Raw genomic sequence first — 14,344 nt, forward strand, 5'->3', positions numbered from 1 at the left:
CACATTCCCCAACTTCTCCTGAATACGGCGATACCACATGTGTGACACTTTTTTGCAGCCTAGGTGGGCAAAGGGGCCCATATTCCAAAGAGCACCTTTAGGATTTCACAGGTCATTTACCTACCTAACACACATTAGGGCCCCTGGAAAATGCCAGGGCAGTATAACTACCACACAAGTGACCCCATTTTGGAAAGAAGACACCCCAAGGTATTCCGTGAGGGGCATGGCGAGTTCCTAGAATTTTTTATTTTTTGTCACAAGTTAGTGGAAAATGCTGATTTTTTTTTTTTTTTTTTTTTTATACAAAGTCTCATATTCCACTAACTTGTGACAAAAAATAAAAACTTCCATGAACTCACTATGCCCATCAGCGAATACCTTGGGGTCTCTTCTTTCCAAAATGGGGTCACTTGTGGGGTAGTTATACTGCCCTGGCATTCTAGGGGCCCAAATGTGTGGTAAGGAGTTTGAAATCAAATTCTGTAAAAAATGACAAGTGAAATCCGAAAGGTGCTCTTTGGAATATGGGCCCCTTTGCCCACCTAGGCTGCAAAAAAGTGTCACACATCTGGTATCTCCGTACTCAGGAGAAGGTGGGGAATGTGTTTTGGGGTGTCATTTTATATATACCCATGCTGGGTGAGAGAAATATCTTGGCAAACGACAACTTTTCCCATTTTTTTATACAAAGTTGGCATTTGACCAAGATATTTATCTCACCCAGCATGGGTATATGTAAAAAGACACCCCAAAACACATTCCTCAACTTCTCCTGAATACAGAGATACCAGATGTGTGACACTTTTTTGCAGCCTAGGTGGGCAAAGGGGCCCATATGCCAAAGAGCACCTTTCGGATTTCACAGGTCAATTTTTACAGAATTTGATTTCAAACTCCTTACCACACATTTGGGCCCCTAGAATGCCAGGGCAGTATAACTACCCCACAAGTGACCCCATTTTGGAAAGAAGAGACCCCAAGGTATTCGCTGATGGGCATAGTGAGTTCATGGAAGTTTTTATTTTTTGTCACAAGTTAGTGGAATATGAGACTTTGTATGAAAAAAAAAAAAAAAAAAAAAATCATCATTTTCCACTAACTTGTGACAAAAAATAAAAAATTCTAGGAACTCGCCATGCCCCTCACGGAATACCTTGGGGTGTCTTCTTTCCAAAATGGGGTCACTTGTGGGGTAGTTATACTGCCCTGGCATTCTAGGGGCCCAAATGTGTGGTAAGGAGTTTGAAATCAAATTCAGTAAAAAATGACAAGTGAAATCCGAAAGGTGCTCTTTGGAATATGGGCCCCTTTGCCCACCTAGGCTGCAAAAAAGTGTCACACATCTGGTATCTCCGTACTCAGGAGAAGGTGGGGAATGTGTTTTGGGGTGTCATTTTATATATACCCATGCTGGGTGAGAGAAATATCTTGGCAAAAGACAACTTTTCCCATTTTTTTATACAAAGTTGTCATTTGACCAAGATATTTATCTCACCCAGCATGGGTATATGTAAAAAGACACCCCAAAACACATTCCTCAACTTCTCCTGAGTACGGGGATACCAGATGTGTGACACTTTTTTGCAGCCTAGGTGGGCAAAGGGGCCCATATTCCAAAGAGCACCTTTCGGATTTCACAGGTCATTTTTTACTGAATTTGATTTCAAACTCCTTACCACACATTTGGGCCCCTAGAATGCCAGGGCAGTATAACTACCCCACAAGTGACCCCATTTTGGAAAGAAGAGACCCCAAGGTATTCGCTGATGGGCATAGTGAGTTCATAGAACTTTTTATTTTTTGTCACAAGTTAGTGGAATATGAGACTTTGTAAGAAAAAAAAAAAAAAAAAAAAAAATCATCATTTTCCGCTAACTTGTGACAAAAAATAAAAAGTTCTATGAACTCACTATGCCCATCAGCGAATACCTTAGGGTGTGTACTTTCAGAAATGGGGTCATTTGTGGGGTGTTTGTACTGTCTGGGCATTGTAGAACCTCAGGAAACATGACAGGTGCTCAGAAAGTCAGAGCTGCTGCAAAAAGCGGAAATTCACATTTTTGTACCATAGTTTGTAAACGCTATAACTTTTACCCAAACCATTTTTTTTCTACCCAAACATTTTTTTTTTATCAAAGACATGTAGAACTATAAATTTAGAGCAAAATTTCTATATGGATGTCGTTTTTTTTGCAAAATTTTACAACTGAAAGTGAAAAATGTCATTTTTTTGCAAAAAAATCGTTAAATTTCGATTAATAACAAAAAAAGTAAAAATGTCAGCAGCAATGAAATACCACCAAATGAAAGCTCTATTAGTGAGAAGAAAAGGAGGTAAAATTCATTTGGGTGGTAAGTTGCATGACCGAGCAATAAACGGTGAAAGTAGTGTAGGTCAGAAGTGTAAAAAGTGGCCTGGTCTTTCAGGGTGTTTAAGCACTGGGGGCTGAGGTGGTTAATGTGAGGGGCACATTATGGGCGTAACTATGAAAGGGGCACAATGTGGGCATAACTAACTACTGTGTAGGGCAGAAAAGGAGAATAATTACCATTTAGGGTCACTAAGGGGACAGAGTCCAATTGGATATGTATAAATAGACATTAGGCGGAGTTAGAGACGTGGCTTAGTATTTTTTTAAAAATGCACACTGTTGCTATTGTCCATTTTTTTGCTATTCAAAAGTTGGGAGGTATGCATTCAGAACATTAGCTAACCTTGCAGAATTATATATTCATGCATGTTCATATGCTGTATGGAATGTATCCTATATTTCACGCTCATGTTGCACTGTAATACATTACCCCCCTGACTTAGACCTCTCATCCAGTTAAGCCAGTACTCTCTGCTCTGCACTGATGAGGGGCAATCACCCCGAAACAGCTGTCTGCAGATGAGATGCTGGCTTATTTAATATCCGAGTCATGTCTCTGGTTCTATTTAAAGGGTCGAGCATTGACTTATAGGATAGCTGCCTTACATCAGGTAGCATCAAAGGCAGAGCTTGTTAAGAGCTCATTTGCATCCCTTTCTTTACTGCATATTGCCATGTGCTCATTCACTACAGTAAGTGCATTCTTTCATTTCTTTCTATTTCTCAGTTTCACCCTATCCTTATAATAAAAGTTGAAGCTGGATTTACTGCAGTGTAAATGAATTATTGGAAGGGAGATTAGTTACCCGTCTACTATATATTTTTCACATATAGTTGATTTGTCCAATCAGAAGTTCTTATACAAATGAAGAAAACCTGCTAATTGGAAAAATCTGTTCTGTCATCTCTATAACATACCTAACGTTCAGCCGCACCCTGAGTATAAGTATTTAAACCCACCCTGTGGAATTTGAACCTCAGGGAACTGAAGTTTTGTTTCTGTCTTCCTCTGTCAGCCATGGCGTCTGCTGATCTGAGAGCTGAGCTGGACTGCTCCATCTGTCTGGACACCTATACAGATCCTGTAATGCTGAGATGTGGACACAACTTCTGCCGGGTCTGTATTGATCGTGTACTGGATACACAGGACGAGTCTGGAGTCTATACCTGTCCTGAATGCAGAGAAGAGTTTCAGGAGCGGCCTGCACTGATGAGATGCTTAGCTCTGTGTAACATTACGGAGAATTTATTGGTTACTCAACATAAAGAGACGGAAACTGTGATCTTCTGCACTTACTGTGTGGACTCTCCTGTACCTGCTGTTAAATCCTGTCTGATGTGTGAGGCTTCTCTGTGTGAGAAACACCTGAGAGTTCACAGCAAGTCATCAGAACACCTCTTATCTGACACCAGCACTTCCCTGGAGAACAGGAAATGTTCTGTCCATAAGAAGATCCTGGAGTATTACTGCACCGAGGACTCTGCTTTTATCTGTGTGTCCTGCAGTTTGGCTGGAGAACATCAAGGACACCGGGTGGAGATGCTGGACGAGGCCTCTGAGAAGAAAAAGAAGAAACTACGACATGTTCTCAGGAAACTGACTGCAAAAAGACAGAAGACTGAGAAAAGAGTCCAGAACCTGGAGGAACGCTGGAGAAAAGCACAAGAAAAAGCATCTGGAGAAGCAGAGAGAGTCACTGCCCTGTTTACAGACATCAGGAGACAACTGGACGACCTGGAGAAGAGGGTCCTGAGTGAGATCTCCAGGCAGGAAAAGGAAGAATCACTTTCATTCTCTTCTCTGATCCAGAAGCTGGAAGAAAAGAAGGACGAGCTGTCCAGGAGGATGAGACACATTGAGGAGATGTGTAACATGACTGATCCACTGACTGTCTTACAGGAACCAGATACAGGTGACCTGTGTGATCCTGAGGAGGAAGGAGGTGATGAAGACATAAATAGATGTCTCCATGATGAAGATGATCTGGATGTGGCTGTGATCTCAGACAAATTACACACATTATTTGACATAATAACAGATATAAGGAGAGGGATCTATGTGGAGGGTCCTGGAGACATATTACTGGATGTAAACACAGCTGCTAATGACATCCTTATATCAGTCGACCTGAAAACTGCATCCCGTACAATATATAATCAGTATCATCCAGAATCAGCAGAGAGATTCCTGAATAATCAGGTGATGAGCAGCAGGGGATTTTCCTCAGGGCGACATTACTGGGATGTGGAGGGCAGTAGATCAGGGGATTGGATGGTGGGGATGTGTTATTCCAGTACAGACAGGAGGGGAGAACGGTCATACATTGGGGATAATAACAAGTCCTGGAGTTTGATGAGGTATAGTAATAATCAGTATTCAGTGAGACATGACTGTAAAGAGATCCGATTATATGACGAGATCTCCAGTGATAGATTCAGGATATGTCTGGACTATGAGGCCGGGCAGCTGTCCTTTTATGAGCTGTGTGACCCCATCAGACACTTACACACCTTCACTGCCACCTTCACCGAGCCCCTTCATGCTGCATTATTAATATGGAGCGGTTCTGTAAAGATATTAGGGAAAAGCCGCTACTGGGAGAAACCATAATCTATTAAGTCTGTCTAGAGACTGGTGATGTTATGGAGAGCTCCATGATAAGGATAGACAGTGATGGTCAGTTCGCAGTGTTCGCCAACGAACACATGCGGGCTGCCATCTTGACTCACCCGTCCGGCGATGCACAGGTAAGCCCTTACCTGTGCCGCAAGCCGATCTGAAATCAAATGCGGTCACCGGGAGCAAGGCAGTTCTGAGAACAGCCCAATGAAGGCCCCGGCGGCTGTTCTCGGAACTGCCTGCTCCCGGTGACCACATTTGATTTCAGACCGGTTCCCGGCACAGGCACAGGTAAGGGCTTACCTGTGCATCGCCGGACGGATGAGTCAAGATGGCAGCCCGCATGTGTTCGTTGGCGAACACTGCGAACTGACCATCACTGAGTATAGATAGGATAAATGACCAGGTCAGGTTACATCTGGGCTTTCTCAGTTTTACACCTGATATAAATGTTTTCTGGGATTACACATAATAACCAATGTACAGTCTATAAGGGTCGCTACACACAGGAATTTGCAAAGGTGTGTTTTTACCACAAACAAAACTCCATAGACACCGGCTATATTTCTTACCATAATGTATGTGGGGGTTTTTTCAGGTGTTTTTTTTTTTTGTAAATGACTGCATGAGCCAAGTTTTTCCCCAATAGAGATATCCAGAAAAAACAGCAAAGGCTTCCGCATGGTGGATTTTTCAAAAAACACCAGAGAGCCAAAACACGGCACCTAATTAATATAAATGGCAGGAGCAAAAAAACTTTTTATAGTATAACCTGCATTTCATAGTTTCCATAGACCTTCAGCTCACAATAGAGATATCCAGAAAAAACAGCAAAGGCTTCCGCATGGTGCATTTTTCAAAAAACACCAGAGAGCCAAAACACGGCACCTAATTAATATAAATGGCAGGAGCAAAAAAAACTTTTTATAGTATAACCTGCATTTCATAGTTTCCATAGACCTTCAGCTCACATTTGAAGCTGTAAAAAAAAAAACAGCAAGTCATTATCATATACAGAGGGCTAATGAAAGACTGAATCTATAAAATACCCAATGCTGGGAGTTGAAGTCCACAGTTTATAATTCTGGTTTATGCTTCTGGCTTTAGCTTCAAAAACCAGAATAGGGTCAGGGCCGTCTTTAACAAGGGGCAAAAGGGGCAGCTGCCCCGGGCCCAGTTGCTCCTGGGGGGCCCAAGGCAGCTGCCTCTTGAGCCCTGCTAGCCACTGCCCCGGGTGTCAGGCTGTCAGCTACACAGGGGGTGCTGCTATGCCATGCCTGCCAGCACTCCAGGTAGCGTGCTGTGATTCTCTAGGACCTAAGAAGACATCATCATCATGTGACCAGTAACCTAGCAATATTACTGGTCACGTGGCTATGAGGTCATCAAAGGTCCTACCAGGAGTGTTGCTGTAGAAGTTTGCCTTAATTGTGGAGCTTTTTTTGTGAAGATTACATCAGAAAAAGGTGACAGGGGCTGTTATGCTAATATACTGTAAACTACTGTATAGTGGGGTGCTGTATAGTGTTGGGGCCTGTATACGGTGGGGGGCTGTATACTGTGGGTGCTGTATATTGTGGAGTACTATACTGCTGTACTGTATACTGTGGGGGGCTGTATACTGTGGGTGCTGTATATTGTGGAGTGCTATACTGCTGTACTGTATACTGTGGGTGCTGTATATTGTGGAGTGCTATACTGCTGTACTGTATAGTGTGGGGTGCTGTATCGTGTATAGTTTGGGGTGCTGTATACGGTGAGGTGCTATACTGCTCTACTGTATACTGTGAGGTGTTGTATACTGTGGGGTGCTGTATACTGTGGGCTGCTATACTGCTCTACTATATACTGTGGGGTACTGTATAGTGTGTGGTGCTGTATACTATAGGGTGCTATACTGGATACTGTGGGTTGCTGTATACTATTGGGTGCTACAGGGAGTGCAGAATTATTAGGCAAGTTGTATTTTTGCGGATTAATTTTATTATTGAACAACAACCATGTTCTATATGAACCCAAAAAACTCATTAATATCAAAGCTGAATATTTTTGGAAGTAGTTTTTAGTTTGTTTTTAGTTTTAGCTATTTTAGGGGGATATCTGTGTGTGCAGGTGACTATTACTGTGCATAATTATTAGGCAACTTAACAAAAAACAAATATATACCCATTTCAATTATTTATTTTTACCAGTGAAACCAATATAACATCTCAACATTCACAAATATACATTTCTGACATTCAAAAACAAAACAAAAACAAATCAGTGACCAATATAGCCACCTTTCTTTGCAAGGACACTCAAAAGCCTGCCATCCATGGATTCTGTCAGTGTTTTGATCTGTTCACCATCAACATTGTGTGCAGCAGCAACCACAGCCTCCCAGACACTGTTCAGAGAGGTGTACTGTTTTCCCTCCTTGTAAATCTCACATTTGATGATGGACCACAGGTTCTCAATGGAGTTCAGATCAGGTGAACAAGGAGGCCATGTCATTAGATTTTCTTCTTTTATACCCTTTCTTGCCAGCCACGCTGTGGAGTACTTGGACGCGTGTGATGGAGCATTGTCCTGCATGAAAATCATGTTTTTCTTGAAGGATGCAGACTTCTTCCTGTACCACTGCTTGAAGAAGGTGTCTTCCAGAAACTGGCAGTAGGACTGGGAGTTGAGCTTGACTCCATCCTCAACCCGAAAAGGCCCCACAAGCTCATCTTTGATGATACCAGCCCAAACCAGTACTCCACCTCCACCTTGCTGGCGTCTGAGTCGGACTTGGGCTCTCTGCCCTTTACCAATCCAGCCACGGGCCCATCCATCTGGCCCATCAAGACTCACTCTCATTTCATCAGTCCATAAAACCTTAGAAAAATCAGTCTTGAGATATTTCTTGGCCCAGTCTTGACGTTTCAGCTTGTGTGTCTTGTTCAGTGGTGGTCGTCTTTCAGCCTTTCTTACCTTGGCCATGTCTCTGAGTATTGCACACCTTGTGCTTTTGGGCACTCCAGTGATGTTGCAGCTCTGAAATATGGCCAAACTGGTGGCAAGTGGCATCTTGGCAGCTGCACGCTTGACTTTTCTCAGTTCATGGGCAGTTATTTTGCGCCTTGGTTTTTCCACACACTTCTTGCGACCCTGTTTACTATTTTGAATGAAACGCTTGATTGTTCGATGATCACGCTTCAGAAGCTTTGCAATTTTAAGAGTGCTGCATCCCTCTGCAAGATATTTCACTATTTTTGACTTTTCTGAGCCTGTCAAGTCCTTCTTTTGACCCATTTTGCCAAAGGAAAGGAAGTTGCCTAATAATTATGCACACCTGATATAGGGTGTTGATGTCATTAGACCACACCCCTTCTCATTACAGAGATGCACATCACCTAATATGCTTAATTGGTAGTAGGCTTTCAAGCCTATACAGCTTGGAGTAAGACAACATGCATAAAGAGGATGATGTGGTCAAAATACTCATTTGCCTAATAATTCTGCACTCCCTGTATACTGCAAACTGTGAAGTGCTGCGGTGCACTGTAACACTAGGGTGAGCCGAGCCCTGGTCTCCTTCCTGCAGAGCAGTGCCCACTTCCAGCCTGAGCCCAGCTGCCCAAAGCACTGATCCTGAGCCGCTGGACTCTTCAGAACTGGAAGTATTTACAGTCATTCACTGTACTCTACCAGATGTGTGGATGTTTTGTGTGTGTGTGTGTTGTGGTGGAGGCGTGATTGCCTGCTAAGGTGTGGGAAGGCGGGATCCAGGGGGCCCAAGTAAATTTTTGCCCAGGGTCCAATCAATATTAAAGACGGCCCTGAATAGGGTAATCCAGCCTGAGGCTAGTTTCAGAAGAGCGTGTTCGGCCTGGGAAGCATTGTCCATGTGACCAGACTGACCAGGGCTAATCTGACCAAACTTTCGGCATCATAGTGATTTATGATGCTGTGAGTTACAGGCCACACACAGGTCTACTATGCCATTCTCACTGAATCTTTTGAACACAGACCAGTAGCCCCTCAGGCTAGAATTCACAGTGAAATAGATCACTATGATGCAGTGAATTTGGCTCAGACAAATCGAGGTTGGTCTGGGAAATGTGGCTGTCAATCGGACGGTGTTTCACACACTGTCTGTAACCGGCCTTACGTAGTGACATAGTCGATAAGGTTAAAAAAAAAAGACACAGGTCCATCAAGTGTATTCTGTAATACTACTATGTTGATCCAGAGGAAGGCAATAAAAATAAAAAAAAAAGCCTCATGTGGTGAATGCCAATTGCCTCATGGCAAACATGGCAATCAGAATAAATCTATCTATGACAATAGCAAACCTTCTTCCCTGTAGGCATATAGGGGATGCCCTCTTGTCATGGTTCTAAGCCTAGGTGTAACTAGATTAGAAAGATCTCCACACTGTCCATTCATATATTTGCACACTTTAATTGAGTGTCACTTCTAAAGGTACCTTTACATAAGGCGATTATCGGGTAAATTATCGATAAATCAAGCGAAACTGCACAATTATGAAGCAGTGTAAACGCAATGAACGATAGAGCAACAACCAACAATCGGTAGATTTCTCATTGGTTCGATAGTTTGTGTGGGCACAAAAATTATCGTTGGATGTTAACGATTTCATACGTAAACAGGAATCGTTCACTGCACGCACTATTACAGACGATTACACCGTAGTTGTGATTAAACACAAGTTATCGCTTTGTGTAAATGCAACTGTCTGCTTTACAAACGATGGAATATGTGATCAAAATTAAAATTTTGTGAACGATAATCGGCGCCTATAAAGGGTCATTGTTGAAACGTTCACTACACCAAGAAACAACTCGTTCGTCATTCAATCGTTCCGATCATCTACTCGTGTAAAGGTATCTTTAGCTGTCTTTTTTCCAAACGGAAAAACCCCAAGTCTTTTTACTGCAATCCACTTTTTTCCTTAAAGGGGTTGGCCACTTTCCTATAAATATAATGCATGAGATGTACATTGTACAACCATTGAGGTATACTAATTTAATATTGCACCCATAACATAGATCTTACTAAACTATAAGTCAATGTAAAGAGAACTATTATATACTACCTTAGAGGTCCCAAATCTTTTGTTTGTCACGAGCCAAAATATGAACGGACAGTGTTGAGCCACCATAGGTGTTAAAAAGGGAAGGCATGGTAAGGCTCAGTTCACACCTCAGTTATTTCCATCAGTTATTGTCAGCGGGACAAAAACACAGAACAGGAGCAGATCTTTCCATATTAGCCTATCTCTGTGTAGACCTTACTCCTGGTTTTGGCTCACAATCATTAATGGAAATAACTGACCAAATAACTGGTGTGAATTTAGCCTTATGTCGCTCTTAACCCAATGGTATCTACTAGTTTTGATGCTAATATTAAAGGCTATAGTCACATTTGGAGCCATTTTTTATTATTGACCTAGATATATTAGGAGCTAAAAATATTTATGATAGATTTTTATTAGACATTTTGCTTCATTTGGATCCTGTAGCTTCTATGTTTCACAGTACATAGTACCTGCAAACAGTCGTTCAGTAGAAGGACTGAAGACCAAGCTGTCAGTTTTACAGATTTAACAGCATTCTGAAGCTTGCTTGTGTACTGTGAAACATAGAAGATGCAATAACCTAATAAAGCAAAATGTCTAGAAAAAAAAACATTTTACAATGTTTTAGCCCAATATATATATATATATATATATATATATATATAAATAAGACAAAAGATCGGACTGCACTCCAAGCATTTCTTCAAAGAAGTTAGTTTTTATTCACCCATAAGGTGGCAAAAGCGACGTTTCGGCTCAAGCATGAGCCTTCCTCAAGCATTGGTGAACAGTGAATAGCAGGTATATAAAGGTGTGCCAATACATACAATCAAATAACATAATTGGTACTTTAAAAATAATACATGTATACAATGTGCAAAAACCGCATAATGGTCATGATTATTAAAGTGACTAATGCATTCCATACAGTAAATCTCCAAAATACAACAAATTACATGTAAAAACACCATAGGACATATAATTGGTTACATCTGTAACTCATCAATACATCATTCATGCATCAACTGTAATAGTGCACATGGGCAAATAAGGAAGACTAATGAATTACTACCTGGGGGAGTGATGGCGCCCACATATACAATAGCGCTGATCCGCGCGTCCTCAGGAGACCAGCGCGCATGTCCCAATCGTTTCATGTCATCATGGGAGACCGACCGATGCATAACAGTGCCGCCTACTGATGACATCAGCGGCGCACCCGATAGCATGTCTCCGCCTTCTCCCATCGATGACTCCACATAGCGGCGCATGCGCAATAGTTCCGGCAAGCTGTTTTCCGCCATATTGGATAAGGGAATCAGAGCAAAGAAATGATCATACACCCGTCGCTTACTGCCCTATTCGTTCTGCATATTCAGTTATTGTGGTTGAATGCCACCATGCTGCAGGGTGAATGAGTGACCATCTTTTCCAAAATGGTACACTCAAATCCACTCGTCACCCCAATACCAGCGGCACGTCAGTGTCGTCAGCATTGTAGGATCATATCCTGCTTCAATATACAACTGTGAGGGTACTCCTCATTGTAACAGAACGATTAAAGACAAGCGACAGTGTACACTAGAAAAAAAGGTATAAGATACTCAGTGTCAGCTACAGCAAGGAAAATATAAATCGCTCATTCCCAATTTTTTGTAAATTCATCTTGACGGGACATACGCATGGAATCCAGAGAAAAGAATATCTCAACACAATTATTTTTTCATGGGCTCATCATCCACCAATCAGGTTCATCAGTTTTCTGAGGTGCCATCTGTGCAGGTGTATCTGGAAAGATAATACAAAAGTGTCAGTGTCATAAATTAGTAAGATTACCCATTACATTTATGTTAAAATCAATTTGTTACTCATAATTATGTGTTTACATTTTTTCTTTTTCTTTTTTTAAAACCAATGAATCTGTCAACCACAGGAGGTGTTGTGGAGCCCACACCAATGAAACACAGGGGCAAAATAACCTCCTCACAGACCTCCACCATATCTATAGTCTATATTTAAGCCTTTGGGGTGCAGACTTTGTAGTGTCTGGATCCAATGCATTTCTCTTTTTTTGAGTAGAGATACTCGATCTCCACCCCTCCGTGGCATTGGAACTTGATCCAGGATCCAACATCTAAGATCTTTTTCTTTATGTCCCAGTAACCCAAAATGTCTGGGCACTGGCAAATCTTTGCGTCCCTTTCTGATTGTGTAACGGTGATTATTCAGCCTAGTCTTGAAATCTGTGGAAGTTTCTTCTACATACAGAAGTTGGCATGGACAGGATAGGACATAGACCACAAAAGGAGGAATCACACGTTAAGTGAAACTTAATGGGGTAAATTTGTCCCGTGTCAGGATGTGTGAATGTCCTAGATCTACAGATCAGGCTACAGTTGACACAATGCAGGCACGGGAAACAACCCGTGCCAGATGGTGCCAACATTGTCTGCCTGACAATGGACCCAGGTCCCACATCCGCTCTCACCAGTTGGTCTCTTATATTTTTACACCTACGGTAGGCACATAGGGGAGATGTTCTAAATTCTGGTACCGTTTTTAAGCAGCTACCAAGTATTGTCCAGTGTCTTTTCAGGATCTTATTGATCGCGCCGCTGTGTTCTGAATAGGTGAATACAAACGTAATTCTTTTTTGCGTCTTCCTGTTATCCTTACCCTGCAATAGGGAATCCCTATCCACAGCCAGCGCTTTTTGTCTCTGCTCCATGAGCAGTTTCTCCGGATATCCCCGTTGTTTAAACTTAACAACCATGCTATCAACCGTATTTTCCAGGGCTTCATTGTCAGCTACAATTCGCCTAGCTCTTAGAAATTGTGAGTAGGGCAAATGCTTTACCATGCTGCGTGGATGGCAGCTCTCAAACCTCAGCATCACATTCCTGTCAGTGGGTTTAGTGTATAGTGATGTAGATAGCATTCCATTCGTAACCACGACATTAGTATCAAGGAACTGAACTGAGGTATCTGAGTAAGTCACCGTGAACTGTAGCTCACTATCCGCACCATTAAGGTAACCGTGAAAATCCAACAACTGTTGTTCAGTTCCTGTCCAGATGAGGAAGATGTCGTCTATGTATCGCCACCATCCCAAGATGTATTGGGCATGGCGGGACACATAGACGACATCTTCCTCAAAGCTGCGCATAAAGATATTGGCGTACGCCTCACCCCATTACCCCAGTAATTTATGTGTTGCCAAAGGTGCATAAGACAATGGTGGACCCACCAAGGCGCCCCATTGTCTCCGGCACCGACTCAGTGTTTTGTCACATTTCCATTTTTTTGGACAAAGTGTTACGGGATTTTTCTACAGGGGGATTATCTTACATCAAAGATACGTCAGATTTCTTGACAAAATTAAGTAAAGTCAATTTTGAGGATGTGGGTAAGATCACATTGGTTTCGTTTGATGTCATATCCTTATATACCTCTATTGATCACAAAAAGGGTATAGCTGCTGTACAAGGTATGTTGGATATGTCATCAATGACACCTGAGGCTTGCACCTTTGTTATCTCGCTTCTTACCATTGTATTGGAATACAACTATTTCCTTTTCCAAGACACATACTATGTCCAGAAACGTGGCGATGGGGTCCAATGTGGCCCCAACGTACGCCAATATCTTTATGCGCAGGTTTGAGGAGGATGTCGTCTATGTGTCCCGCCATGCCCAATACATCTTGGGATGGTGGCGATACATAGACGACATCTTCCTCATCTGGACAGGAACTGAACAACAGTTGTTGGATTTTCACGGTTACCTTAATGGTGCGGACAGTGAGCTACAGTTCACGGTGACTTACTCAAATACCTCAGTTCAGTTCCTTGATACTAATGTCGTGGTTACGAATGGAATGCTATCTACATCACTATACACTAAACCCACTGACAGGAATGTGATGCTGAGGTTTGAGAGCTGCCATCCACGCAGCATGGTAAAGCATTTGCCCTACTCACAATTTCTAAGAGCTAGGCGAATTGTAGCTGACAATGAAGCCCTGGAAAATATGGTTGATAGCATGGTTGTTAAGTTTAAACAACGGGGATATCCGGAGAAACTGCTCATGGAGCAGAGACAAAAAGCGCTGGCTGTGGATAGGGATTCCCTATTGCAGGGTAAGGATAACAGGAAGACGCAAAAAAGAATTACGTTTGTATCCACCTATTCAGAACACAGCGGCGCGATCAATAAGATCCTGAAAAGACACTGGCCAATACTTGGTAGCTGCTTAAAAACGGTACCAGAATTTAGAACATC

The 14,344-nt window shown here is 42.3% G+C and overlaps 2 protein-coding genes across 2 annotated transcripts in view; both read left to right on the top strand.

The window, feature by feature from the left end:
- Positions 1–5,725, top strand: part of LOC121005778 (E3 ubiquitin/ISG15 ligase TRIM25-like) — a 965,623-nt gene extending 959,898 nt beyond the window's left edge. The window contains exon 3 of the transcript XR_005779960.1: positions 5,385–5,725. The gene's annotated coding sequence lies outside the window, so the exon portion shown is untranslated. The remainder of the gene's footprint in view (positions 1–5,384) is intronic.
- Positions 3,367–5,150, top strand: LOC121005793 (E3 ubiquitin-protein ligase TRIM11-like). Its single transcript, XM_040438560.1, has 2 exons — positions 3,367–5,069; positions 5,106–5,150. Exon 1 carries the CDS (start codon positions 3,394–3,396, stop codon positions 4,984–4,986), a length of 1,593 nt encoding a protein of 530 aa, XP_040294494.1. The 5' UTR covers positions 3,367–3,393; the 3' UTR covers positions 4,987–5,069; positions 5,106–5,150.
- Positions 5,726–14,344: the final 8,619 nt, after the last annotated feature.

Source organism: Bufo bufo, chromosome 1, assembly GCF_905171765.1.
Source record: "Bufo bufo chromosome 1, aBufBuf1.1, whole genome shotgun sequence".
NCBI lineage: Eukaryota > Metazoa > Chordata > Amphibia > Anura > Bufonidae > Bufo > Bufo bufo.